Here is a 25690-nt window from a genome sequence, read left to right on the forward strand (position 1 = left end):
ATCAGTTGTTCAAGTGGCGCATGCGTATAAAGGAATACAAATCGTACGTAATTGTCTGAACATGACAATTTCATTGCGTAAACAAACAAACATACCCATATCGTTTAGAACCAATTTAATCTTTATAAAATTTTTAAAAGGTGTCTGAATAAATTTAAATTAATAAAATTAAGAAAAATAAAAAATTTATTTAAGTTTTCAGCACTTTCTTATCATTTAAGATTGTTTTTTTTTTTTGTTTTTTTTTATGCAAAAGAATGTTTGTCAAGTCCAATAGAGTATTTTCTCTTCATAGGGCCAGCTCTCAAGTTGTGATCGGCAGGAGATTAGGCAAGGAGAATGCGCATGCGTTTTGGCTATAGTCGCCTGATAATCATTGTATTTATAATGCAATGGTACCCTCACTCATGTGGAATTTACGAAGATCCGTAATAGAGCAGGTCTGATTTACACGATTCAAATCATAGAAATATATTTAAAAAATAATAAAAGGCATTTCGACTTGTAAAATTTTTAATGCAGTTTGATCTGGCACGGTGGTTATTAAATAACCGAAGGGTTAAAAGAAAAACATTTGCAAGCAAACAGGTCTCGCGTGGAGAGTCGAGTTCCAATAACTTTGCTTAGAGTGTGCGTAATGTATTTGTGACGTATCCTGCCAGTAAAGATCTTTCTTTGAAAGAAAGAAGTTCATTAAAGACCTCCCCGAATAGCTTTGAGACTGTCTAAACACACAATTCGTGAAATAGGGTGGAGTTCAGCGCCTTTTTTTTATGCGTTTATTTACAGTACTGAAAGAGAAAGAGATGATAAGTGTGTTGCGACTTCTTTCTTCCCACGATATGTTTGTCTTTATCTGTAACTTTGGCAGCTTTCCTAATGAAGATACCGAAAGATGTACATGTAGGATGAAGGATGCAGTCAAAACATTATATTACGCTTTGGTGTGTACTGAGGTAACGAATGCGTGCATAGACTTCTATTTCTTCTGTTGTGCGCATTTGAACTCTTTTTTTTTTTTTTTTAACCCTTTCAAGAATGGTTTAAAAAAGGGGGGGGGTGAAAGATCCAGAAAGGTATGCGAATTCACACCTTTATTTTATACTTTGTTTTTAATAAAAGAGTTCAAGAATAAGTTGGGTTAACATGACGAAAAAAATCGTAGATACGATATATTTATTACTAAAGACTGAAGATATCTAGACCAAGCGTATCATTATCAAATGGGAAGTTAATATCCACAGAAAAGTAGTACTTCCGTGTGGGCGAGCGAAAGTTTATCATCTATCATTCGTCAGCCTATAAACTTGCTTTTTTCCATGATCAATCCCTGACCTTTTTTTATCCCGAAACATGAAGAATTCTTCCTTAGAGTTTATCAATAAAATCCTTGGACTATTATTCATGCATAGATAACAATATATTATTTCTGAATATAAAAATTACGTAGTGTTTATCAGTTCTCTGACATTTTGTTTGATAACATTGCTAATGAATTGCATGATGCGTCAATTTTTTTTGTTAAAACATTTAATTTGGAATAACTCATTTTTTGTTATCTGACGTCTTAATGATGACAAATACTTCTATATTGACTATAAAAGATCTTAAACGACCGCCATCTTTCAATGTGATCTTCTTTGTGTGCTTTTAGGAAAAAGCCGGATGAGAAATTTTCTGGTTTTTTCCTTTGGGACGACTACATAACGTCAGAGGAATTTTGCAGGTTTAATGAAACAAAGTGGGGAGTAATTTCTTATACATATATGGGTTAAGCGAACAAACAAGTTAAAAAATAAAAATAAATTTTCCGCTTATAGTCTGGGACGACCACGGTCAAAGGAATTCACACGATAGAGAGAATACAAGAACAGCACCGTATTCAGCGGCCATGGGCTTGAATCCCGGTCACTCAAAGCATGTGTACTTATGCTCCCTCGCGCTTGACCACTCGGCTACTGCGGTTGTGTTGATGTTTAACGATGATGTCTATAAAGGACTAGCAGTTAAATTACGAAAATTCAGTGAAGTGTATTTGTTTCAAGACGGTATGGAAAAATCAGTAAAACAGTAAACTCTGTTACTGATAGTTTAAGATCATCTGCATGGAGTTTTACTAAGCATTAGTAAACTGAAATGAAATAGACTATGATATACAGTTGAGAATATTAATTTAAGAAGCGGATCTAAGGGTAAACCTTGAGGGGCACCTTGTGAAACAAATGAAATTAATCTAGTACCTTTTTTATTATGAATAGTTTACGATTGATAAGCAACGATTCAAACAGATCCAATAAAGAGGTCACATCGACCATACAATGAAGGAGATCAATATGAATAGGAAAAAAAAATGCATGTGAAATATCATAGAATAATAGAAAATCTAAATGATTTCTTTGTCGAAATCAATTTGCATAGGATGAGAGAAGAGAGCCAGATTTGAAAGGGTCGATTTTCTAGGAAGAAAAGTATATTCATGATTTACATTTATAATAACATTCATTATCAAGATAGAGATGGATCACCATAAAATTAACTAATTCTTGGCACTGTATAACTGTGTAAGATTAAACGAAATAAATACATTTTTATTTTGGATCGTGGGGTTTAAGTTTGTTATTACTGAATAGTATCGAGGTGGGGCTGGATCCACCAAGTATACGGCTTAACATACGCAGTACACTATAGAATCAAGAATAAATTTTATTTTATGAAGAATTTAAAACAATAAGTATTAAGCGACTGTTTCTATCACTCGTTTAATTGTTATATTTTGCAACGTAAATCCCCTCATTACCTAATAATTTTAAAGCTTTTGTTACTATTACATTAAAGTTCTACAATTTCTGACTTTATTTACGGCCTTATTGATTGAATTGTGACATTCTTTTTTAGGATTCTTATTAAAACAATATTAGCGACGAAGCTATCAGAATATTCTATTCGAACAAGAAAAATAAAGTTATGTAAGAGTCCATGTAATCATAACGGTTCGAATTTAGAAAACGCAAAAGCCCAATTCGTATATTCACGAACAACAGAGAAGCTTGACCAAAGGTGTGGGTAGCACGGTTAGCAGGATCGCTGTCCTCCCAACACTGGGTGAAAAAGATATGAGTTCGAGTCCCGTCGATTGAGGAAGTAACTTTTATGGGCCTTTTTCACAACGTGGCTGAGTTAGTCGGTCTCAGGCGAGAGTAGAATGGTTTTTCGTTCAGCAAACAGAAAATCGATCTCAGAACACACGCAATTTATATACAATATACACGGAGCAATATGGGCTTAGTCGCTGATGCTCCTAAAAAGATTTAAGTTTGTTGTTGTTTTCAACAAACTTAAATCTTGTGTGTAAATCTCAGAACAGACGCACAAACTTAAAACTTAAGTGGCCTGGATATGGAAAAAGCATACCAAAGGAACCTCGTGAGGTAGAGAAATGATGAAGGAAACAATACCGACACAACAACAGTACAGAGGGACTTATTCAAAAATGGCAACATAGCACTGGCTGCCATGATACAGATGCATCACTGCCAAAGATGGAATAAAGAGAAGAGGTGGTCCTCAGTAGGAGATATGGCCACTTCTAATGCCGATGCAGGCTTTGCACCGCCTGTCCATACTTAGAACAACGTTGTTGATAAGTTCTTGCGGTAACATCGTCCATTCCTCTGTCAGCGACATCTTCAGCTGGTGAAGATTTTCTGGTGGGTGTGTACGTGCCGCTAAGGCGTCCCATATGTGTTCGATGGGATTTAGATCGGTGGAACGGGCAGACCAATCAAACAATGTCCCCACTTTTCAAAAGCATATCAACAGCTGCAGTGCGATGGGGTGTGGCGTTATCATCCATAAACACGAACTCGGGGCCAATAGCACCTCGGAACAGACGCACATGGGGAAGGATTACCTCAGTACAGTACCGCTTTCCAGTATCTGGAGTTGTGTACGCCCACCCAAGGTAACACTTCCCCAGACGAGAACACCTCGACTGCCATATCGATCCCTTTCAGTGAGGTTTGCGGGGTGATGTTTGTTTGTTTGTTATTTGGTTTTTAGGAGCATTAGCAACTAAGGCCATATTTATCATTATATTAATTTCAATTTCAATTATAATTTCATTTATCATTATATTAAGTTTTATTGAATACTATACTACTTTTAATAATTTATGAATAAATAAATCAATATTTATTTATTATTTAAAAAACATGGATTTAATTAACAAATACAAAGCAGTATACGAAAATATCCGTCTTTAAAACGGACTTTCCAGTTTATCTAGCGGAAACTAGATTTCTCCTATAGCAAAAACAATCTTGGCATATTTAAGATTATTACAATCAATGCAAAACAATATTATAGTATAATGAATTGTCACGCATTCCAGTTCATAGAATGCAATGCAAGTACGGAAATTGTTTATGTAAGCTCTTGGCTTTATATCCCTATTTTGTGTTACAATTGTTGGGAGTTAACAGCAAGAAGGGAGGGAGAACACATAAGCCAGAGGCTTTTTAGGGGGTGTTCCCTTTGAAAAAGATAACAATAAAAACAGATACATCATGAATCGGACATGTTTCTACATTCCATTACAGAGACTTCGTAAACCAACCACACATGTCGCGTGGTTAACAACAGTACATACTTATAATTACATTGTGAGTACTTTTACAATAACAAGTATGAAAGAAAAAAATTATGAAATAATTGCGTATAGAGTTACAAGCTTTTTGATAGCTATTCTTTCAACTTGTTTACATAGTTTCCAAGCTGGTATGCATTGTGGAAAGTTCAGTGGAAGGTGATTTATATCAGACATTCCTGGTGATGTGTTCAGTTAGGAGCTTCTTGAACCTGTTTAGTGAAATGGCATTTTTGATATTTTCAGGAAGATTATTCCAGGTTTTTGCGCCTCTGTATTTTATATTTTTTTGACCTATGGCTTTTCTAAAAAGCGGAACCTTCAGGTTCGCTTCGTTTCTTAAATTATATCTTATTCCTTCTTCTTCTATTGTTATAAAAAAGGATCTAAAGAGAGGAGGAAAGTTTGGTGTTTTCAAAGCATTGTAGACAAAAACCGCCTCAGCTTTTTGTATCAGTTGGTAGATGCTTAAGAGTCTCGCTTCCTTATATCTCGAAGTCACCGATGCATTCCAGGGAAGGCCCAAAATTGAACGAACACATCGATTGACGATTGAATTGATTCTCCTAAGGTTATGTTGACTGGTCGTACCCCATGAGATGATTCCATATGTGACGTGAGGCTGTATTAAGGAAAGGAATACTAGTCTGAGAAGGGAAGGAGGTACCCAGGCAGAGGCTCGGGCGAGTATTCCTGCTAGTGACGAAGTCTTCTTTCGTAAGGTGATCATTTGTTTATCCCAACTCAGCTTGTCATCTAGCCAGATTCCTAGAAACTTGGTATCATTCACCCTTTCCAGTTGTTTTCCTTTGTATGTTATTTCGAAATCAATATTTAATGGTTTATTTTTCGTCCTAAACACCATATATTTGGATTTTTCTGGGTTTAGTATCAGCTGATTCTTTTGAAGCCAACTATGCATTTCAGAGAGCAGGGCAGAGATCTTGCATTGAAGTTTGGTCACGGGCTCGAATCCCGGTTTAATCAAAAAGTGTGTGCTACGCACTGCTACTCCTGCCCAAAGTGTGCGCTACGCACTGCTACTCCTGCCCACCTGGTTACGGAGGCGCCCTTGCAGGGTGATACTGTATGCCAATCTCTCATCAAATTAGCTGACGTCCAGAATCGCTGCTGAGATTGAAGCTACTCTCATTAGTAAAGAGTACCTTACCTCATTGCACTGCTGTCCGGTCGTTGTGTTTGATGCTCCACTGTAAACGGTGTCTCCGATGGGCAGGTGTTAAAGGGACACAGCGTACTGGCAGTCGGGCAAACAGTCCACCTTTGTGGAGTCGCCTGGCCACAGTAAACCGCGTCCTGTGCAGTTGGTTTGCAATGGATCTTGTCTGGTGGCGGTCCCTCTTGGCCTGTAGGAGTATATAGCGGTCATCATTGGGCGTTGTTTTTCGTGGACGACCACTACTGGTCTTTCGAACAACTGTACCTGTCGTTCTGAAGGCCAACCACGCACGTGAGACGATGCTATGGGCGATACCGAACTCTGCAGCCACACTCCTCGCACTTCGACCTTCCCAATTATAACCGGGTAAAGTCATCCAGATGTTGCCTACTGGCCATTTCGTTGTCTGTAGCACTGTATGAAACCAATCGAATGTCTGTAACAATCGTGCTCACCCATTCGGTAATTTGCGCTTAACTGCTGCTTTTATCTGTTTATGTGAGCCCTCTCATCACGATTCAAATTTTTTGAATGTTCACCAGCGTTCTATTGAACGGCCACAATTATGCAAATCGTCACAGGCTCTTTCGTTTGATTTTGTGGTTGTAACCTTTAGAAATAGTGTTGGTCCTTAAGTTTTGCACACCGGTGTATCTTCCATATACTGTACTGCAGTCTGTAGAATCGCAGTATAAGCGAATTACTCGCTAATAATCACGACAACAGATTCATAACTTTAATAGAAAAGGAAGGAGATGAGATATTCAAACTATTACACGCAGCAAAGAAAACCTGAAGCTACGCTATGAGTTCCTCATGGACCATATCAGGCCACGTTCATGATTTCTAAGTACTAGCATCTACAGAATCTGAGACGTATCCACCTCGACCTCGTACATGGAAGTGTTTCGTACCGTCTTACTAGTTATTGCAAGAACCAAATACTGGTTTCAATACAATATGGCCAAGATATAGATCAACTTTAATGATCCAGAATGATATGTCCGCTTTCAGTGTTGTATTAAAGTTCCTCGTAATTTACCTGTAAAATTTAAAATCTCTAGGGCTAACTGTTACCAAGATATCGTAAATTTTAAAGAAACATGTAGTTTCTTTAAAATCGTTTAATATCCTCAAAGATTTCTTCTAAGTACATACTTCGTGTGATCAAAAAATAAATTCAATCATGGTGAAAAATCGTGAACTTAGAAAGTGCCAGTGGTAATATTAGCTGAGTTGCGTAGCGGTTTAGCCCTCTCTCCCCATCCGTAGGTGCTTGTTATACTAGCAGTATCCTTCCCGGCCATATGTGGTTTTAGTTTACACATTGGATAGTTAAAGCGTGTGAGGCCACTGTGGGTAATCAATGTTTTTCTTATTTCCTCGGTTAGCCAACAAAAAAAAAAAAAAGAAAAAAAAAAAAAGGAAAAAAAAGAAAACCTTGTTTGTAAACACGACTTTATTACACTTCTTCCGCAAACATTTAACTCTTGTCGTGTAATCAAGTTACAGGACATCTGCTTGACTATATTAATATGTAAAATTGTCCTCTCATCTGGGCAACACGTTTAAAATGCACCCTTGCCGTAATAAATAGTGTCCAAAAGACTAATTAGTGTCAGATTAAAGGAAAACTGTGTATAGGTGGCGTTACTGTTCCCAGAACCAAATACTGTACTTTCAGAACGTTAAGCTTCATTTCAAAATTCAAAATTTCAACTAATGGACACTCAGTAATGAGTGTCCAATAGTTGAAATCTAGCGATCACATTCGGTGCAGGGAACAGTAGCGCCACCTACCCACAGTTATTTCTTCAATCTGATTTATACAAAATTTACTAAAATAAAAGAAGCAAAAAATATATTTTTTTACATATTTTCACAAATTACATTTTTCTATACTGATAATGTATTTTAAGTTTTAAGAGCGTAAATGTAATTACATTAATAGCAAGTACACCAAAATATTCCTTAGATAAAATTTCTATCACCCAGGCACGCGAACATTTTTGAAATCCATGCAGTGATTCTAAGAACTGAAATAGATGGACCAAATAATGCTGTCGCAACAAGTAGAAAATATGACCTCAATTTTGTGAGCTCACTATGTGCGTAACTGGCCAATTTTCTTTTTCTGACATCACTGTTTTATAAGAAGCAATTCGAAGTGACAACTTCAATGGAACAGAAGTGCAGATAAATTTCTTAATTTCTCTTTTTGTGCGTTTAGTTCCTGTAGTCAGAAGAATTTCAGCACCCCACTGTAAGTACGACCAAGTCATTTAATTTCCAAGACAACACCCTTAATAAGTACAAATGCCTTTAATGGGCATCTTAGTTTTTCTTTCGTTTATAATCACGCAAAACTGAAATATACGTGAGGTTATGTAGTGTTAATGTTCGGAACGCAGTTTCTAAGCCTTTTATTACGGTTGAGGCATGAGCCACATCCATCTGAACTCGTAATTAAGCTGTCACTCTACATGTCGTAGATACAAAGATCATAACGACCAAGCTTAAAAAAAGGGCTTCAAAAAGTTAAAAAGTGAATAGATGTACAAAGACAACAGTTTATTTATTGTGTCTGTTTGCTATTTTTTTTATTTTATTTCTTATTATGTGATGAGCTTTATGCGCTATTAAGAGTGCCATTAATTAATTAAATAGAACTGGAAGAAGCTTCAAGTCTGGAAAAACTAGGGGCAAACGCCTCTAGTCCATATTATTCTCCAAGTATTAGGAGACTAATATTTGAAGAAAATATACATTCTCAACAAATAAAAACCAAGATTAAGATAGCGACAAAGTACCATTTTTTAGTTGTACAGGGTCGTTATGTCGTGCTTCCCCGCGTTTTAAAAATTAATCACTCGAAAAACTAGATCGTTTCCTATAAAAACAGTTTGATGCACTGTCATTAATATATTTAAACAATAAAAATTTAGTTAGAAATTTAACCACTAGGGGATAAGCGAATTATTTCTGCCTTTGTTATAAAAGGAATCTTTGAGGTTGGGGAATTCGAGTACAGTATTTCCTCGTCAAGGTGAAAAAACTTGAAGTAATAATAGTCATAACTTAATTCGAAATTTAACCACCAGGGGATAAACGAATTATATTTTCCTTCGTTATAAAAGAAATCTCTGTGATCGGGGAATTCGAGTGATTGCTCGTCAAGCTAAAAAAACGTAGAAGTCGTATTCACTTAGGTAATCAAGTCCAGACAAGTTCGTTTTAAAATGTTGCCTAAAGATAAAGTAATTTAAATTACGCTTTATTACAATAATGGCGATAGTGTTATTGCAGCCTTATCAGTCTCCCTCTTCGAGACTATTTTTAAAAATAGTTCGAAAACGTAAAAAACTGTTTTTCGATACGACTTACAGTTTGAGTTATTAATTTTTAAAAATGGGAAAGAACTCCCCTGTGCATTAGTAATTTCTTGTTCTGAAATAACATTTATGCTAAATTTTGTGACTATCACCTTCTGTTCGTTTATTTATTAACAAATATTATTATATTTTGTGTTTCTATTTTGATATAAAATAACAGAAAATTTTTATTCAAGAAAATAGCTTATTTCTTAACAGAAATAAGCTATTTTCTTGCGATCTTCTTTTTTCTTTTTTTTAATAGAAATATTCTAAAAATTAGTGTTTTCGATATGCGTTATTATTTTGTTAATAAAATAAAAGAAGTTAATTAATGTACACATTGCGTTACATTTTCAGCAGCTTTAGCAAATAGTAATAATTCATGATTTACAACAACAACAACAAAAAAAAAAGTAAGCAAAAAGCAACGACTTTTATGCGCAAACCGAGAATATTTCGTTTATGAGCATCTGCCAAATTATCCATTCATTCCTCTAACCAGAATATTGGCAACAAACATAATATACACTGCATCAGCTACAATATACGCTAATGGATAGCCTACGTGATATGCATGAAAAAAATAAATAATAATTGGCAGATTTCTATTGAACCGATTTTAATGAAATTTTGGAAGACCCGACAAATCGTTCTAAAACAGTCAGATGTAGAATTTCATGAAACTTATTCACCGATAGTCGAGTTATTACATGCGGACGGACGATAAAAAAAAAATAATAATAATTATCAGATTATACAAGTACAGATACAAGTACAATATCAGATACAAGTACAGTATTTCGATTTTAATGAAATTTTGAATGGATCAATAAATCTTTCTGAAAGGTCCAAATATATATTTTCATTAAAATCCACGCACTGGGAGTTCAGTTAATACATGAGTACAGAAAATAATAATAGCCAGATTTCTGTTAGTCTGATTTTAATGAAATTATGGATGGCTAGAAATCTATATACTGTAAAGAGCTCAAATATAAAATTATTATCTATTTAATATCGGTGTAGATACACCATAGATAGCTCTTAAAGAAAAAATTACAGAAGTAGTGTGAAATGCATCATTTCGTCTGTATTTCATATTGTGATCATCCTTCACAACGAGTTACCATGTACTGCACTACCTCGAATAAGCAAACACTTCACACTAATTGCTTATTCGAGTTAGTGCAATACATGGAGTTGTTGTGAAGGATGATCAAATATGAGATACAGATGAAATGATGCCTTTCACACTACTTTTGTAATTGCAAACACAATGTTGTTGTTGATTTACAGTTTTTTTTTTTTTTCAATAAATATTATTACGCCGTTCCATTTTTATGGGGGGGGGAACAACTAATTTCCACCTTTTTCAAATTTTAAATATCTTGACAGTAATGTTAAATACGTTGAAGTAAAAAACAATGAGTGAGCTCTGAATACATCGAGTCGCTATAAGTCTTTCCCTCCAAGAAGGGCCGAAAAAAATCTAAATAAATCCTAATTAATCAGATGAAGAAGATCTGTAAAGTATATTGTAGAACCAGAATTTTCCATAGCAGGGAAACATTTTTTTTTTTTCTGGTGTCAAATCAAATGAAAACACAAAACAGATAAGATAATTATAATTATACAGTTATTCTAAGATCCACTCTTTAATTGCACGAATATTTTACAGGGTATTTATTCCTATCACGCGCCTCCTTCAGAGCACGAATCCGTGATCCTGTTCCAAACAAACCATATGTAAAATTAGTCATGCAATAAATACAAGGTTATACAGAAGTACATATTTTAACATAAAACTGAAATTTATGTAAAATTAGTTATGTAATAAATATTAAATTATAAATAAACTGGATGTTTTCTTACTGATATATAGATTTATCACGTAATAAGAGATTTTTTGATCCAGATATAGTTTAATATTACTCAACAAAATACAAATAAACAAACAATTTTGACGATTCCTTGTTATTTGTTTATAAAATAGCATTTAGAATCAAACAAAATTTAACTAAATGTTGTTATTGGATATCGGTTGACGTTAATTAAAATATCGAAGTTCTTCAGCTAGAATCTTCAATTTGAGCTCAACTTAAATAAAATAACAATGGAATTACCGTAGCTTCTTTAAATCTGGCACTCTCGATGATTGAGAGGTTCTGTATTTTAAAATTTTCTGGATTTTAGAGAGGTACACCTTTGAGAGGAGCAGATTTCAACGAACATTAAACACAAACTAGCCGATTTCATATACAACTGAACACATTAGAATAATTGACTGTTCTGATTAATGTTTTTCTGTTTTCTTTTGGGTCAGCATATAAGGACCAAGAGTTTATTCGCAAAGCAGAACAAATTTGCATTCGTAAACTATTTGCCACATAACTGATTTCGTATACCGCGCGGTAGCTGAGGGACCAGTTAGTTCTCAAACAGGCTGTCACAGCAGCCTCACTTTTTACAAAAAATTGTGTGTGCCGAGCACGCATAGCGGAAGTTAAGTGAAACTTCTTTTGAAACGTTTATTATTTCAACGTTAGAGTGGTTTAATATTTTACAATTGTTTTACAAGTTTATTAAAGTTTTTACAGACCTCTCCTTTGTACTCAATGGAGGTGATTTCGGTGGTCGCATTGCACGTTCCTTACAACGTTCACTATCAGTCTTCGGCTTGTTGAATTATAATTTTTTTTTTCGTCGAAATTTTTACGCAATACGGTAGAGAATGACAAAAGGAATATTTTGGTTTTAAAATTTTTAAAATCGGGCTGCTATAATTATGCTGAGATATAGCGATTTAAAACGTATACGCGTGCGAGTTACGTAGCCTAGTGGTCAGGCGCGCGGGTGCATAAGTACACGTGCCTTCAGTGACCGGGGTTCAAGGCCGTGACTACTGAATACGGTGCTGTTTCTTGTATTCTGTCTATCTTGTGAACTCCTCTGACCGTTTGGTCGTCCCGGAGTATAAACAGAAAATTTATTTATTTACACCGTGGCCGCGCTGTAGGGGTACTGATTGCGTCATGCGTACCTGCTACATATTTAATTTCGTGTTGCATTTTCCTTGTGGTTTTTGTAAATCCACGGACACAAGTTACTCTAATGTGAAAACTGGCTGGGAGCGACTGAAGATGTTTCACTTTAGCAATGGTCGATTAAAAGTGAAAACTTTGAACAGTTTGAAAGTGGTGCATTACCAGGGCAACTAGTGCCAAAGGAAAGTAGTTTGTTCTGCTTTCAGTATTGAGACTTAATTTTCAAAGCAGAAAAAACAAATTATACATACGTATATAAATCACAAACACAAAAGGCATTAAAACTTACAGTACCGTAAGGCTAATTTTTTTTTGCTTGAACCAAAACACCTTCTGGCTTCCAGTTGTTATTCTAAAACGTTTGAATGGTGTTCACAAGTGGATTCAGATGTGCATTCTATGTTGGAAATGTTCACTACATTATTCTCAAACCACCGGTGTGGTTGAGTTTTGTGACGCGATACGGCCACTGTCCAAAGAATTGCCAAATGCAGATAAGCAGAACCTGTTTAGAATGCCTTCACAACGAGTCTTCTGGTATTGAACTGCTTTCACAAACATTTGTTTTTAAACTAGTAGGCAGATTAACCGTTTAGAGATGATATTCCACCGCCAAAGGATTTACATACTATCCAGTCATTCTCGCTCTCTTACTTTTAAATAAACGGCAGATCACATTAACCTTGCAAAACAAATGACATCAGAAAAAGGATGTTTGTTTGAAGTAGTGCAACTCGTTGTGAGAGCAAGGTTTGTTCTGGTGTCAACGTAATAGTCATTGCACTAAACAGTTTAAATCCTGTTGGCCACAAAAAAAAAAAAAAAAAAAAAATGAAATAAAATAAATAAATAAAAATAAAAAATGCATTTTTAAAAAAAAAAATAAAAATAAAATAGTAATCAATAAAAACAGTTTTATTTTTATAATCTAATTAATGTTATAATAAATAATTTCGGTTGTTTAATTAGTAATTAAGTGAACTGCTAATTTTATTAATTTAATGATGATAATTGTTCCTGTCTTCGAAAATATCTTCACAAATACTTTTAAGATATATTTTTTATTTGTTTAGATACAAATCATGATCACACAGTAAGCCTACGAATTAGACTGCGCATTTATTTTATTTGCATTTTTATTATTCATACAATAAAAAGAAAACATTGTAAAAATAAATGCATATGCAGTAAATACAGTATAAAAAGAGACCAAGGAACATAAGCAATAAAAAGTACTATAATTTTTTAAATTGATTATTTATTTATTTATTATTATTATTATTTATTTTTTTGAGATTCGAATTAAGACACATGATTAGGCCCTGTTAGTTACGAACCTGCTTTGCTTCTTGGTGATCTGTACCAGTTTCCAGAAATCTCTCACTTGGAACTGGTGTTTCAATTACAAGTTAAAATCAGATTCGGCCTAATTCGACAAACCTGAGAATAAATTAAATTTATTTACTTTCCGCCATTTTAGTGGATTTTCATGTCTTTACAAAAAGGGATAATACTTTCAAAATTATCCCTAATTCTAATTTCTAAATATAAATCGGGTTTAGTGTTGATAGGTAATCACTTCAAAGCGGAAAACTATTGATTTCACACAAGGGAAACATCCGGTTTTATTTGTCTGCAACTCAACTTCCGGTTTCGAGTATTCGACGTAGTTACTTCAAAGCAATTATTTTCAACTACTAGTGATCATACTTTAATGTAGGTTGGGTTCTTTTAAGTTGAGACAACAATTTCAACCGCATGTATTTATTTTTAGGTACGTTAGCATATATGCATCATTAACTTATTGTTTTCACCATGTCCGTCCGTCCGCCCGCATGTAATAACTCCGCTCTCAAAGTATGGATTTTCATGAAATTTTAAATTTGTGCTTTTCAGAAAGATTCGAATACGAACCTTCCCATTTTCATTACAATTGGACCAGTAAAAATCTAGCAATTATTTCTGTTTATCCGCCCGTCCGCATGTAATATAATACGACTCCCAGTGAATGGAATTTTTTTAGCTTTCCCAAATTTCATTAAAATCGGATAATATAAATATGACAACTGCTTTTTTTCCCCCCCCCCCCATACATAATCACATTGGCTATCCATATACCGTTATATTGCAGCTGAATCATTCGATGTTATATTATAACTACGTATATTAAATAGCTGGTCAATATGAACAAAAGTTATATTAATAATAACAAAATCAGTTTTTGCCACATATTCCAATATCTTAGTTATACTCAAGTCAAATCATTAAGGGTATCTTTACGATTTCCTCTCGCTATCCGTTTCAACATCGACATGCTCTGAGAGGTTATTAATGATGGTCTACCTGGTTTGGGATAATATTCCTGTCTCCTTTTGATGTCCCAACAACGCTTTTTCCCGAGATAGCAGGACGAGCGTCGAACGATACTCAACTCGTACTCTTTCAATCCCAGCACTGCAAATCCTTGCTAGCACAATTCCAACAGACCTTTCAATTTCGCTAACTTGTTAGTGGACAGATTCTATGCTAATATCATCGGTATGCGCTTCCGATGGTAAGTGATTTTATTTTGTATCCTTTTTTGGGGAAGAATAATTTTTTGATCTCTTCATTCTTGTGAAGAGGTGAACCTTTTATTACTGATTGGGCCCCACCCAATGGTAAAAGATATAATCCTATGATTAGGAATTGCACTTCTCCTTATGAATGAAAGATTTAGTCCACTAAGGGCAGTACGTGAACAGCTGCAGCCCGCATCATCATGGCGTGGGCGGGTACCAAGGCCTTCCTGGTAGCTAAGTGGTCAAAAACAACTAAATAACACACGGTGCAAATCCAGCACAATATTCCTTTCTGGCCATTTTGGAGTTATGTATCATCGCCGTGTACGATGAAGGTGATGAACTAACATTCAGGAGCCACCTACATAAGACACACTCATGAGACTGCAAGATATGCTAGGGGAATTAACACACAAGTAACAAAGCCCACCATAACGCTACTCCTTTGTAACAATAAGAAACATTTATCTAGGCTCAGTAACACTTAATATTAATAACAATAAATACTGTAAAATCCGGAACATTTTACAAAAAACAAAACAAAACAGATTGTAAGCATTGGTAACGTTCTGTTCTCTCCAAAGATCGATTAAGCTTGAACTTATGTTCACTTAGAGACAAAAAGCGTTATCTACAGCTCACATTAAAGCAATTTAAGATCTGTCTGTAACTTGCCTTTGGGACGAGTTGCCCTGGTATTGCACTACTTTCAAAGAAAATAGTAATTGACCTTTTAAAAAAAAAAACTGAAATTTTATTTATTTACTTTTTATCTACTTATTTATTTATTAAAACAAATATCTTAAACTCAGTAAAGTCTGCTAATAACTTACGCAAATTTCTTACCTCTTTTGAATTGTTTCTAGCAAAGGATATCTTGAATGTTATGGTCAGAATGAATAGAAAAACTGCTGGTCTGAAATAATTTAAAATATTAAATTACTTTTTCATAAAAACTCATTCTTCATAACAAAATTGCTTTACATCTGATGCAGGAAATGCTCTGATACATGATTAATTGCGAGCAGCAGATTCATGTATTTCAATGAAAAATAGCACGATAAAAATTAATTTTTTAAATTAGTCCAATAAACAAAAAGGGCTAATACATGGTTTGTAATCTAAAATATATTTTAATTATACTGGTATATTAGTTTAACTTCTTTTATGAGTAGTGCCACTTAATAAACGTTTAAGTTAGCTTTTATTAAGAATTATTAATTTATAACATCTTTCCTTCAAGTGATCTGTCTGAGAAATGGAATATGTTTACAGAAGCTGTACGTTAATAACATACCCTTCCCTTTATCAGGTGTATGAAACATGTAACTTGTGATTTTAACCTGCAGAGATCACAACAGGAGAAGAAAAATAAACGTAGGATATTCTATTAGCAAGTTTATAAAATGAGTCCAGCAGACATTGGATAGAGATCCAACGAGTAAGTTGTCGTAATGGACTTCATCAGCGTGTTTCATACACTTGATAAAATGTGTGGGATTCAATCTCCAAAACATAGTGCTTCTATAATGGATGACAGAATAAAGGGATAAACATACCCTAATATCGTCGGGGGAGGAGAACATTTCAAACTTTTTTTTCGGTCACAATCAACACAGAAGACGGACTTTTCTCCACAAAATACTTACCTGATCACGTGGTTAATGCGAGAGAGTAGTATCAAACACACCAAGAAGTGAACTAATATATGTGAGCTAAGGAGTTCTGAGTACTGAAGATATGCTAGAAGGTCAAATATAATCTGAAGATGACGAAGAGTTGCGAGACCCACTTTTAAATTACTGTATATCCATTTATCCTACCAAAGCTCACCATGTAAGGACTCGTCCACCCATTCGCAGGAAGGACTACGAATACCAGCACTAAATGCAAGTGACGAGGGGGAGGTCATTTGCAAAATTTCATTTCCATAGCCATGATTATGTAACTCGGGCATCATTAACGATTTTCTCCATCCATAAACAACAGTTGTCTGACAAGAAAATGACAGAAGTGCTGTGTACAATTGCTCTACCGATCAAGATTAATTAGTATGTGCTACTATGTATCTCAATTATTTCTGGCCTTGAGGGCTATTAATTCACGTGCGGCTTGCAGAATGAAGGGTGCAATATTTAAATGATGTCTTTCTATTACTGTGAGTTAAGGAATTTGCCTTTTAGATTCGCAAGTATGGATGGCTCTTCAAGCTCCGTTAACAACAGATGTGTATGTATGGCCATAGCTGCTAATAGAGGTCGTATTATTTTAATAATATTATTAAAATTATATGCTAATAATTATTTTAATTTTTTTTTGTTTGTTTACGAAACCTCGATCTTTCGCCAACTTGAGATACAGAAACGTATATTTATAAAATACGCTGTACCTTCAAAAACATTGGAATACTTCTTCTCTAATACTGGAACAGAAGAACCAACTGATCACACGTAAGGAGCTACAGCTCATTGAATTACACCAGCAGCCGAGAATGGTCGCAGTGTGGGACTAACGCAGTTCCAAGAGGTTTCATCGGCGATTGTCGGACGTCACTATGTATTACTATAACTCAATCGAATCTTCAAATTCCATCCGCGATTATTGAACAACCGGAAATCTGCGATCCTCCGAAAAGGATGATAATGATCCTGGCAAACATGAGGTCACAGATAAGTCCACACTCTCCATAGGAACATGTCCTACAAAAACAACAACGCAAAGGTTGTTTGGGAGCGGTACGTTGCCCAAGTCTGGAACGATAGAAAGAGGTCAATTGGAACAAACAAGTGACAATGCATTTCGCTTCAAGCCAAAAATATAAGCGTGTGTTTGAAGAATGTCCAAAGACCGGAGTTTCTCACCCTCAACTAGAAAACAGGAGACGTAGAGCTGCTTATTATGGTGTACACAGGAAAAGGAATGGATTAGCCAGTGATGGTGCCTTCCCGACGTTCATTCATACAATTTAGTACTACACAACTGCGTCACTGTATTACGTCTTAGTGAGATTTCTTAATAATTTTTAACCAAGAGAATTGTTTGATAAATTCTCTTTCGTAATTTACTTTTAATTTCTTCACGTTTTACGTTCATTTTCCTATCCGGGTTCAAGATTTTCCCATTTCACTGAAAGCTATGTAAAATTCCCGCTTCAGGTTTATGGAGGTTGCAAACTGCTAATAACAGTGTCTCGTAGTGTTGCCGATACAAGGTACAGGATCATCTTTTATTGCGCATGAGCTATTACTAATAAAATCCAACATTTTCGGGTGTTTATCCCCAAATGAAAGACTATATTTCATATCTACTTGAACAAGGCTCAAACATCCTCCATGATGGTATTGTGGTTTCACCACTTATCAATCTTTTGGAAAGATTCGGTTTGAATCCGTCGCAGACTAGAGGAACTGTAATCTAAAACTTCTGCAATTTTCTGTAGTTAGCCAATTTCAGTCGGAGAGATTTGGGTTTTAATCCCACACAACATACAAATTTCCCCCTCAGTACACATACACACATAATACAGTGTCCCAATATGGCCCAATATGAACAAGAATGCAAATACGATTAATATTTGTGTTAAGATGAACTGTAAGTAACTGTTGACCTTTCCAACAGATGGACCTATAATCATGAGATCCCAATGGAAGCACAAAATCTTCAGCTGACTTCTTTTAATTAAAGATTCAGATTTCACATTTCCTTATTTTATTTTAATTGTAACCACATACTTTTAAGCTGCTTTAGAAACAAAAACTTCAAGCTCGCTCTCTCAAGAAGAGGTTTGTTGACATTGTACTACTAGAAGTTTATAAATGTTGAAGACGTGCAACTTCTCAGAAGTCATTTAGCTCAATGTCGTAAAGACTATCTATTACGTGCAGGTCACTGCCAAGTTAATTAACATTAATGGCATAGCAGCGCATATGATCTTCTTACGAGGCAATGAGTTCTGCAGAGATTTCCTTGATTTAGCAGTTCACAATGCTTCTCTCTTCTTTTTTCCTCACCGTGGTTAGTTAGCAGGAGACTGGCGATATGCTGTTAAACGAGCTTTCGATTATGTTATACTCTGTCCAGTATAAGAAAAGACATGAATCACTGTGTAATAGCGATACAACTCAGAACGAGTTGTATCGGTATTACACTACTTTAGGGAGCACTTTACAGTTCAAATATGGAAGTCCTGCTCGAAGTATAAGAGGGCAAGTGTGCCACACTAAAGATCGACGATAATTTGTTTAAAAAACAAGTATTTAGGATGCGTATCTATGGAAAAGAATTAGTTACAGAAATCAGCCGTTAGGTGTATTAACTATCCTTTGCAAAAGACGTTTCGCTAAAAGAACAAGAATTCTTTTTCGAAAGAGTAGCGCATAAAGTGACCTGAAGCAAAAGGTTAATTAGCTAGGGGGAAATAAAAAAAAGGGGAAGTTAAAGTGAAATTATTGCTAGAATATGTCTCTCTATCACCACACCAAGGCAACGTTTATCAGTAAATAAAGTGTGATGTCATATCACGTACCAGAAAATAATGGAACTCTAATTTCGTCCTTAATATAATTTAATATATATTTGTATATAACTTTGTACATCTGTAGTACAAAAAATGTAGTATATTGATTAATTAATCTAAGTTTTTTAGGTTTTAAATGAAAGCTAGATTCTTTCTTTTAAGACATCTAGAACTGACCATTAGGTTATCCGAGGGTCTGAGTACAGCACGTGTTCAAGCAAGGATCGGTCAAATGTAGTAAAATATTTTGTAATGCTTTTAAGATCAATGACTGAATATGATAAACCTGGTTGCATTTTAATATGGAAGAGTCAGGTTTACAAATAATTAATAAAACAGGAAAAGTCATTGAGACTAAAGGAAAGAAGGAAGTTTACAGATTAACTGGAGAAACAATTACCGCTTGCTGAAATACAGTACAGGATTTTGTGTGCCTTCTGCATGATTTGGGAAGAGTTGCTACTACCAGGTTGCTATTACATCTGCTTTCCAAACTAGAGGAATATTTACAAATAGGCCACATTTTTGGACTATATCCCAGAAATTTTAGTTTAAAAGTAAACTGCAGTCATTATCAATCCACTACGGGATGGAACCTCTTCCACGATTCATGGACCATAATCTGCCATGCTGGTCCAGTGCGGATTGGCAGATCGACCGTATTTAGCAGTCAGGGGCTTGAACCCTTGTCTACTCAAAGAGCGTGTGCTACTGTACTCCCGCTCCTGACCACTCGTCTACAGAGGCCTTTACTTTTATCAGAATTACTAAAACCAACTCCAGAACGTTAGTTCAATCCTTTCAACTAATGTTCTTGGTACATCGTGAATTCGTCGTTGCAGGTTTTACATCAGTGACTCAGGCCATATTGCGCCGTATATATTACGTCTGTAAATTTCGTATGTTCTATGGGTCTATTTCTATTTGCTGGATGAAAAACCACCCAAGTTTCCGGGAGGGAAAATCATGCTACCTTGCCCGAGACCAGCTAACTCGGCCACGTTGTGAAAGAGGCCCATAAAAATTCCTCACGTCATCAATGGGATTCGAACTCAGGTGTTTTCCATCCGGTGTGGAGAGGACAGCGATTCTACCGCCTGTGCTACCTGCGGGGATAGAAACATTGTGATGATACAGAACTCTGTATCCTGCTAAAAATGAGTGCAGTGCAATGTTTCTGTAGTGGGTGTGTGTATATGTGTGTTTTGTTTAGTTGTTTGTGGCCACTTGGCTACAAGGAAGCAGTGGCTGTTCCCCAGTATTTGTCTACGCCATGAGGTGGGCCGCAATTATTTTAATCTAGTCTGCATCGTAGTATTATTTTTTTAAAAATCGTCGTGTCGGATCTTCGTGTGCTGACTATCCCGAAAAGAAGCAGTCAATGAGATGCCATTAATAATAATAATAAAAAAAAACAATAAAATAAAAAGGGAAGGAGCGACCGACTCTGCATCCTCTAATTACTTCATTCCTGTTGAATTTTAGCAGTAGAATCGCCAACGAATTCTAAGCATCACAAACACACCAGAGACCAACAAAACTTTTAATAACAATTTCACCTCTACCTAAGAGGTCGTGCCAAAAAAAAAAAAAACACCACTGATCTGCTCTCACAAAATTTAGGACTGTGGGGGGGGGGGTATAAATCTAATGGCTTTTCAAACGTCATAATCTTGGCTTATTACCATATCAGGGTTGTTCGTATTTCTTGGATAAATAAACAGATAATAATAATAATAATAATAATAATAATGTAAAATATTTTAAAAAGGTTTAATATTTGCATTATTATTTTTCGTTTAAATTGATGGGGCATCTTTACTCATTTATGGGCAGAGATGACTTTTTGTGACTTCAATTTATCCTATCATTTCATTTTAATATTAGTTTATTATAAAAATTCTGCAGTAATGAAAGAGTACAGCACAACACTTTCCTAGAAGTTGAATATATTTTACTGATTAGAAATTCAGCAGGATCTATTTTACAAAAATAGTGGCCATATTTGTTCATTTAACCATACACAGAGAACAAACTGAATAATCCTTTTTTTTTTATTAAAGATTCATTATTAACTTAACTTCCTATGGAGTCCCTTTCCTTTGCTTTGGAGACATTCGTTTGACTGGGATGAAAAGCGACGCATACCAAACCGCTTCTGTCAGTTAAACTAACATGCGTTAACCTGCTTACTGATTATGAATACGCAAAATGCAAGTTGGCCACCGCATGCGAACTCATGTTCGATGAACTGCCAGTAGGATCGTGATTCTATTCACTTGCAATCCAGGAGGGTACAATGTTCATTAATAATAATAAAATTGCAAGCTAGTAATATTTATTTAAGGTAAAACACCCAGTTTTAGTAAAGAAATAATACTACGATAGTTATTAATAAACATATAGGATAGTTAGTAATAACAATTACTCCTATTTATATCGCTAGTTTCAAAATTCAGTATTAATCAACAAATTTAGAATTATTTATTTGATTCTAAAAGTCCATTATTCAAATTCACTTTTAATACTGTCTATTTTGCACCTGCAACTATCATCTCTCCATTTTAAATTCATTACCGAAAGAAATAAAAATATATTGAATATATAAAAAATATTTTGGTGAAAATTATATTAAAATTAATTGAGACGTGTTACTTTTAGCCAATGAAATAAATAGTGTTATTTTTTTTTTCTCTCATTTCTCCACAGTATTATGTCCTACTGCCCGTCTTTACACATATCTTTGAAATTAATGCTTCAATATCCATGCTTAAAACTTAACTTAAAGCGGGAATATCAGCACAACTAAGCTTACCAGTTCTAACTCTTTTTTTTTTTTTTTTTTTACTGCGTATGCTCATATTAACTTACATGATTTAATTTAGCTGCGCATAGTGTTCCCCCCCCCCAGTGAAGTTTTCTGGTAAGATTACGCCACTGCAGCACAGAAAACCCTGGTTAAATTTTTACCCACGATTAGATTACTTCATTTTTATTTAAAAGCGTCAACTTATCCACTTTGTCTCCATTACGGTAACCCCTATGCATTCGTTTCCTTTCCATATCAGCTAACTTGAACGAACTGTTAAATTTTTATTTTATAGTGGTCTCACTTTATTATAACATCGTTTCACCGTAAATGACTATATTATAACTAATAAAATTGGTTTTTATTAGTTTATTAATTGAAAATTAATTAGAGTTCACTTAATTAAATTTCAACTTTCATTTAATTTGCTTATTAATTTTCTTAATTAGTAAATCAGTCTATCACGGCTTGAAATGTGATCAGTAAAAACTGAATATAAAATAAAACACGAATATAAATTATTAAAATATTAAGCCACTCACCGATAATGACAAATAAAACCATTTTCTCTGCAAGAAAAATGCAAATTCAACATGAATTTCAAAGCGATGTTACCAAACCAAAAGATTTTCTGCCACTGCATTTCAATAGGAAGAGTAGCAAACAGCGCCACCATTCAGATTATAAGAAATCAAATCGTTCTACGTTTAACTTCCGTTAAATATTTTCGCTATTAATTTAATTATTAACTAAATAAACTTCATGATAATTAATTAAATATAAGTATAATTAATCATAATTAATTAAACTTTTGTTAAATTTAATGATGTCCACAAAAAACAGAGACGTGCAATTCCAAGTCACGACTTTTCTTCCATGACGTCACTTGCATTAAATTTTCATAGCAAGCATGGTGGCAGACGCTTATTACCGAGGATTTATATTTCACTTCTTCTAATGTATAAAAAAAAAAAAAAAAAAAAATGTATAAATTATTCCAACTAAATAAAAAAATCAAAGTTTTTACAAATTTATTTTTATTTAAATTCAACGAATTATTGAAGCAATCCATATGAAAGTAGTACACAAATTTTATTAACATATCTCAAATTTAAATAAAATGCCTATTTTCTTGTTTTGAGTATCGGCTTTCAAAGTTCCCAGAAACTATCAATAATTCGGGAACATCCAGTAAATGTGCTTCCCATAGAGCAGTTAGAGTATTCAGAGGCAGCAGATTGTTTCTTGACTGATGTTGATGTTTCGCTAACTTTTTAAGATTAGTAGTTTGATTTTGTGGTGTAAATAACCGCTTCGACACACCACAAAATAATTCGAAACCATCGAATTATTTTCCAGACGAGGCTCTCGTGGTTGATATAGTTAGTATACACTGAAGGAACAGAATTCATGTGATACCTGGTTCCTGGGCAACGCGACGCTGTCACCCCCTGTAGCTAGTGGATGAACCCACTGCTTGGTAGGCATATAGTTACACTGTATTCACGTAGATGGTAATTCGATGTCAGTATGGATAAACGTTGAGTTAACCGACTTTGAAAGAGGGATGATAGTAGGTGCCGGACGCATGGGTCACTCTATTGGGGAGGTGGTACAGAAATTGTACTATCCCCGTTCGACAGTTCCGGAATAACATCTCGTCGTGGACAGCAGGGAAAGGTGTGGATGGGCGGAGAAAGGTGGTGGGTGAACGTGGCCGTCAACGTCTGTCTCACATTGTTTCAGCCAACTGGAGAGCGACAGTGGCACAAATTGCCGCCGACTTCAACGAGGGAGGTGCCAGAAACGTCTCCACCAAGACCATCAGGCGATCATTAGCCGCAATAGGTTATGGGAACCGCCGACCGACCAGAATCCCATTGCTAACATCGATACAGGACTCTATGCCTCAACTGGGCGAAAGAACATCGGTACTAGACCTTGAATGATTGGAGACGGGTATCCTGGTTCGATGAGTTCCGTTTGCAGTTATTTCGAGCGGACAGGAGGGTGCGTATCTGGCGGAAACCGCACGAAGCTATACACCCGTCATGTCAACAAGAAACTGTTCAGGTAAGTGGACGGTCGGTAATGGTCTAGAACGTGTTCAACTGGCACACGTTGAGACCTCTGGTACGTCTAAACGCATGTCTGAACAGTCCGGCTTACGTTTCCATCCTTGCAGACCATCTGCATCCCTTCATGGTCATCATGCACCCGCAAGGCAATGACCCTTCCAGCAGGATTATGCGCCTTCCCACAGAGCCGTGGTGACTAGAACATGGTTCGAAGAGTATTCCGCAGATTTTACCACCATGGAACGGCCTACCCTGTTCAGCGGACACGAACCCTGTGGAGCGTCTTTGAGATTCTGTGGACAGGTCCATTCGAGCTTGTATCCTCCACCCTGGAATGCGACGGAATTATTATGGACAGCGGTGCAGCAAGCAATGATGAAAATACCTGTGAAACGCTTTCGTGAACTAGTGGACTCAATACCTCGCCGTGTGACTCCCCTTATACGACAGGTGCGCCTACCCGTTATTAGGTAGGTATCCCATGATTTCTGTCCACTCAGTGTACAGTTAGTATATAACTGTAATCACCGTCATCTCCACATCGGGTGGAAAAGACCTGAGTGCAAATCCCGTCGATGACTTGAGAAAAAAATTTTATGGGGCTTTTTCACAATGTTACTGAGTTAGTTGGTCTCAGGCGAGGTAGCACGCTGTTTTCTCCCAGAAACTACTGATTTTCGACAACAAACCGATCAGATAATGCATACAATTTATGGACATAATACTCATGGATGGATGAGGTTGTCCCCCCCTAATAACCCTAATACTATGACAATTTTTTTGTCTAATCGTATTGTGCCAAAAAATAAGCAGCAGTAGTATAAAATATAGAATATCACGAGAGCGCTTGAAAATATTCACTATTTTCAATAGCGTAATGAGTACGCTAGATTTGTAAATAGAAAATGAGAGCTAACTGTATTAATTATTAAATAAACAATATAATATAATAATAAAATAATTAAAATAAAATTATTAATTAAAATAGATAAAATAAAAAATAATAAATTGGGTAAATGGAGAAGCTCGAGTGACAATGATGGCCACTTGTTCACGAGAGAGCACTTCTAAGCTCCTGGAGATCTTTTGGATATGGCAGGGGGTCAGCAATACAGATAATGGTGTTCATCTGCAGATAGAGGTCAAATAGTGTGGCATAATATGGTTGGGAATCGTCATTCTGTAAAATGAAATTGCCTCTTTTTGTACCTGCATAAGATCTCACGTATGGGTTCAGCGCGTCGTCTCTGTACTGTATACCTGTGTGCAGTCACTATGCCGTTTTGTGGGCAAGGACAAACAGTTAAGTACATCCAAAGAGATCCCTGCCCAAACCATCAAACTTCCCTCCCCACAGGGAGGGAGGTTTGGTGGTTTGGGCAGGGATCACTCTATGATTTCATGGGCATTCTTCGCTCTGTAGCGAATTCGTCGATCGCGTATAGGAAGACACATATTCTTGTGTCTTCTTAACACCAGTCGA

General features: G+C 35.6%; 1 protein-coding gene across 3 annotated transcripts in view; it reads right to left on the bottom strand.

Annotated features, from left to right (window-relative positions):
* LOC150085267 (thrombospondin type-1 domain-containing protein 4-like) overlaps window positions 1-25690 on the bottom strand; it is a 326936-nt gene that overhangs the window by 246234 nt on the left and 55012 nt on the right. The window contains exons 1-2 of one of the 3 annotated variants that reach the window (XM_090373961.1): window positions 22672-22731; window positions 15651-15720 (exon numbers count right to left, since the gene is read on the bottom strand). The exons of 1 other annotated variant lie outside the window; for it this stretch is intronic. In XM_090373961.1, the coding sequence (XP_090230087.1) occupies window positions 15651-15720; window positions 22672-22724 (123 nt within the window). In that variant the 5' untranslated portion in view covers window positions 22725-22731. Of the gene's footprint in view, window positions 1-15650; window positions 15721-22671; window positions 22732-25690 lie in introns of those variants that run through there. One more of the 3 variants, XM_090373960.1, reaches the window with a different exon arrangement.

Source organism: Mastigoproctus giganteus, chromosome 5 (assembly GCF_048544385.1).
Source record: "Mastigoproctus giganteus isolate SK-2022 chromosome 5, ASM4854438v1, whole genome shotgun sequence".
Lineage (NCBI taxonomy): Eukaryota > Metazoa > Arthropoda > Arachnida > Uropygi > Thelyphonidae > Mastigoproctus > Mastigoproctus giganteus.